Raw genomic sequence first — 4,884 nt, forward strand, 5'->3', positions numbered from 1 at the left:
TTTAAATATTAAATTCACCCATATTGAATAACACATTTCATGTACAGTCAAGGAAGCACATATACATATATAATAATGCAAAAAGGGAAAAGGTATAAACTACAAAAGGCTTAAGATGACCAAAAGTTACCACCACCACAGAGTAAAAACCTACCAGATTCAATTCTACTTCTTAGCATCACCCTATCAATCAACAAGCTCTCAGCTGATGATTGGAAACTATAGTCACGCATCTCACCATAACTTGATCTCATAGTTGGCAACTTTGAAACACTCTTTTCAAACTTTTTTATGTACTGTTGGATATCTTGTTGAACTGTAGTGCCTTCAGATGGTTTCTGTGCAAAGGAGAAGCAGTGTTTAGAGTCAGTTTCTTTGCTATCAGCAGTTGAGCTGACTTGTTCATGGATAGCTTCCTCAGAATCAATGCTGGCTGGTGGCGGCAATGTGTCATAATGGATATCATGTGATTGTTCTCGAGTGCTGGATTGCTGCAGAAATGTAAAAACATTTAGATTATGCAAGAATAAAAAGATGCACTTGTTAAGTAGTAAGTAAATTACTGAGAAAATTAGAAACGGAAGTATTTGAACTTGCCTCGGTTAAACGAGATGGAGTAGGTGGACCAACCATACTGAGTGGAGGATCCTCTTGAGATGAAAAGTCCGAACTATCGAATGTTGATAGTGATACACACTCGTCAAAATAAGCCTTGGCATCTTCTGCAAGACGTCTTGACATCCTTTTTCTTTCAATGCTAGACTGTAACCGTGTTTTTGGATTCATCAATAATGGAATAGAAACATCTATTGTAACATATGGAGTAAATATAATGTGAAAGGAACCTACTTTTCTTGATGGACGAGACTTTGGTATATTAGGGGTCTTGGGATATGGAAGAACTTCTCTCAAGATTCTATCCAGTTCTCGCACTCGATGTTCTTCAACTGCCAGATCTGCCCGAAGACGTCTAGCTCGCTCTTCGGCCTGTAAATATGACAAGTTCCACTCAATAGAAAGCAATATAAAAGAAGGAGAAGTTAACCATACTTCATCTGCAAGTATAAATAGGAATACTACCTCTTCAAGCTTTTTGGTATACTCTCTTCTAGTCTCCAATGCTAATTCTACTGTACCAGGGCTTAACAAGTCAGGATGAATATCAGCCATGTCGGTAACAGTAATAGCAGAAGCATTGCTAACTTGAATAGCCTAAAATTGCCAAAATCCAGAAACAAGTTAGAGAATAGCATAGAATTTCCTTTTACAAATATTATAGTAATAGTAACAATAAAAATTAGATATGCACATGAGCAAACAATAGCACCAAATTATGAGGATTTTGTGATGAGGAACTAGAAATTTGGAGTACACTACATATGAAAGCAAAAATCAACACATATAATGAGTAAATGACCTACAGTATGAAAAAAAATCAAATAATATTCATAAGAAATGCATATATTGCTACAATTCATGTCTGCAAAATTGTATCTGAGCAACAGACCTGGAAAAGCCTGTTGCTAGATGACTCATTCCCTAAGAAAGAATCAACTGACATGCTGCTTTTTAGGCTGATTTGTTATACTGAAAAGCCTGAGCCTAAAAGTCTAGACCATAGTTTCTAAATTACGACTGCGGTTATGATTGTAAATATAGTCATTGCGATTTGCAGCCAAAAAAAGAGATCGTTGTATCAATGGATGAATCACCATTGGTTATATCAATTCAAATAGAGCCAGTTAACTTCAAGTTGAGGAGAAAGTCATAATCTAATGAAACTTACACTTTCGAGGTCAATCTGAATCTCAGAAATAGCTCGCCTCACTTCAGAACGAACTGTTTCATATATATCACTTCCTCCTGGCTGATCCCTTTGTACTGACTGCACAAGTCAACACCCAAGTTTATACAAAAAAAATCTTCTTTATATCATCAAGAACACTGGCTAATTTTTGGCCTCATATTGAGTGTTGAAGCATTAAATTTTCACCGAGAAATAACTTATTATTATTTAAAGTTTCCTGGAATTAAGAAAATATAATCTACATCAACATTTCATGGCAAAAAGTACTCTGTCCATTTCGAACAATTTCCGTTTAAAGCTTTGCACAAAAACTAAAAATTCATCAAATACCTTAGTCATAAAGAAATATAATACTATCTGATTAAACTATCCTTTTATTTCATTAGTTGAACTTATAATCCTTCTATGTATTCTAAAGTGAGAAACAATGTGGAAAAACAAATTTTTGAAAGTAACAATTACTTTGAAACAAAGGGAATGCCATTTTCAAACATAAACAAAGATGAGTATGACTACAATAAAGAGTACAAGAATTCCTATAGGGCTATAACCTACCTTCTGCTCACAAACTGCTTTGATAGTTATCTCATCACATCCGAATCCAGAACTTGCGGTAGAAACCGCATCATCACAATTTTGAGTTTGTGAACCAAACTGCAAAACAAACAATATTAGGATTGAACAATCAAGTAATAGTAGTTTTATTCATCATCTCAATCATTATAATAAGCTGCAATTACACACTGAAAAATAAACAACATACTGAGTTTGAAGTAAAACAATCTGAGACATCAATAGTCGAATGCTGACTAGACCATCTGCGCATATCTTTCTCTTGATCAATCGCATCTTTATCAGGTCTTCCAAACAAACCATCTTTTCTGTTACTCCCACCTAACTTCAGACCATTCCTAGCTTTACAATCAGCTTCGCTCTACTCAAACAACAAAATTGCAAAATAAGTAGAAATCTTTCCATACTCATGTTTCCATGTTCCTCATTGAAACAACAAATAAGAGAGTGCATTTGGATAGTGAAACTGGAAACATGTTATTTGCTTACTTTATTCTAAGTCTCAACAAAAAAATCCTTGTACAAATCTTTTAAAAGGGGAAATGATAAATAAAAACAATCTGTCATTCTATCATCATTACTTCATTAGTGAAAGTAAACAAACAACATTGAAACTTGTTTGGTTTGAGAAAATATTTCCTTTTTTGTTTAATTTATTTTTACTCGTAATGACAAAGTCATCACCGTATTTTCATTTTATTCATATCTCTAGGTAAGAACGTGAATATTTTGATGTTTTAACTATATCTTTTACCCTCTTACATTCCCTCCATCTAACAACTTCACACATATATGTTGCGTAGCGCTAGCACTTAGGCATGTCTGGTTTCCAACATGTGTTGGTAACATTCAGCCACTTCGCAACTTGTTGAACTAATCCAACCAACAAATCAATACATTGAACATTCTTATGAAATAGATAAAATTTATAAAATCTCATCCAAATAAAAAACAGTTTGATACATCAAATTTCATAATTCTACTTTTAAGATATAGTATGTCCCAAGTTCTACCGTGTATGGAGAACCATTTTCACGGACACAACAACAACCAAGCATTATCCCACTAAGTAGCTACATGGATCAACTTTGACTATAATGTTTTATCCAGGACCATGCTTCTATCCAAATCATTAATTTCGAGATCTTTCCTAATAATTTCTCTCATAGTCTTTCTAGATTTTCATCTTCCTCTTTTTATTTGGCTTCTCTCCATCCGATCTACTGTCCTTACCACCGAATCTATAAGTCTTCTCTGTAAATGCCCAAACCACCTAAGTCTATTCTCCACCATATTTTTTACTATAGGCGCTACCCTAACATTTGCTATAAGTACTTTCATGGACAGGTACTTCAAAATCATTTGAAACTCCACCGATGAATGATGTCAACCCTCAGAAGTAGAAACTCATTGTCCTCCTTGTAGCATATATAGTGACACAATCAATATCATTTTGACCAAAACAAGAGAAATCACATATCTGTTTTCACAAAACTAAATTCCAATCTATTCCAATCTGTTTTCACAAAACCACAAGCTTCTACTTCTAAACAGCTTCAACACTTCACTCGATCCGCAGTAAACCATCTATCAAGATGTTTCCTTATTCATGTTTGCATCTACTATAAGCTTGACACAATACCGTAAACTACCAAGAGCTTTAACAAAACACTCATAATTTTGGCAAATCCACATTGATTACAGTGTGTTATGCAAATGTACGTTTGTATATAATTGTAATCTAAAAACCGATATAACAGAAATAGCTTATATGATATACCTCAGAAGTGGAATAGTTGAAGCTCCGTCGCGAAACCGGACACTGCGAAGCAGACCGGGTCGATCGTCGACCTGTATCCACCCTAGAAACACTCCGACCCGCATCCTTCCGATTCGGTTCACCATTTCGCGCCACAGAACGTCCCCTAACAGGAGGAGGCGAAGTTTCTAGAACCGGAGGTTTTGAAATTTGGTCAAAGAGAGGGTTATCCCTCTTGTTAAGAAACTCATTGGGAAAATCGAAAGTGGATGTTCTCGAAAACGCGCTTACGCTTCTTGACCTTCTAGTTGGAGGAGCTCTGGTGGTGGTGGTGGTGGTGGTGGTGGCGGCGGTGGTGGCGGCGGTGGTGGAAGAAGATGATTGGTTTCCTCTTCGTGAAGAGGATTTGAAGGCTGCAACTGCCATCACGAGAAAAAGAAGAAAAATGTAGAAAATAAGTTTCTTTGCATCTTCCAAAACGGCGTAGCTTCTTCTCTTGTCTTGTTTATTGGTGCTTTAATTTATTTTATTTTATTGTTTTCGTTTTATTTTATTTAGTTTTTTAATTGTGTTTGTGTGTCTTTTTGTATTTGGTATCAATTTATTTAGAAATGTTTATTAATTATAGTCCTGATCACATGTTTTTGCAGTAATTAAAGGGTTAAATAGCTGTTGATTGACTAAGATTTTTCAAGATTCTTTCTATGTAGAAGAAAGCTTGGTTTTCTTGTATTACAAAAAAATG

General features: G+C 35.1%; 1 protein-coding gene across 1 annotated transcript; it reads right to left on the reverse strand.

Annotated features, from left to right (window-relative positions):
• LOC131616790 (uncharacterized) lies at positions 1–4,648 on the reverse strand. The gene is made up of 8 exons (XM_058888238.1): positions 4,161–4,648; positions 2,571–2,741; positions 2,363–2,461; positions 1,787–1,885; positions 1,081–1,212; positions 850–987; positions 598–762; positions 1–491 (listed from the first exon to the last, which is right to left on the reverse strand). Exons 1-8 carry the CDS (start codon positions 4,563–4,565, stop codon positions 111–113), a joined length of 1,590 nt encoding a protein of 529 aa, XP_058744221.1. The 5' UTR covers positions 4,566–4,648; the 3' UTR covers positions 1–110.
• Positions 4,649–4,884: the final 236 nt, after the last annotated feature.

This window comes from Vicia villosa, linkage group LG7 (assembly GCF_029867415.1).
Source record: "Vicia villosa cultivar HV-30 ecotype Madison, WI linkage group LG7, Vvil1.0, whole genome shotgun sequence".
Lineage (NCBI taxonomy): Eukaryota > Viridiplantae > Streptophyta > Magnoliopsida > Fabales > Fabaceae > Vicia > Vicia villosa.

Bases quoted from the DNA above. Each gene is read 5' to 3' on its own strand.
- LOC131616790 (XM_058888238.1), bottom strand. From the start codon at position 4,565: ATGGCAGTTGCAGCCTTCAAATCCTCTTCACGAAGAGGAAACCAATCA. The intron at 2,462-2,570 runs GTATGTTGTTTA...TTTGTTTTGCAG, and splicing joins ATTGTTTTACTTCAAACTCA to TTTGGTTCACAAACTCAAAA. The intron at 988-1,080 runs GTAGTATTCCTA...TCATATTTACAG, and splicing joins ATACCAAAAAGCTTGAAGAG to GCCGAAGAGCGAGCTAGACG.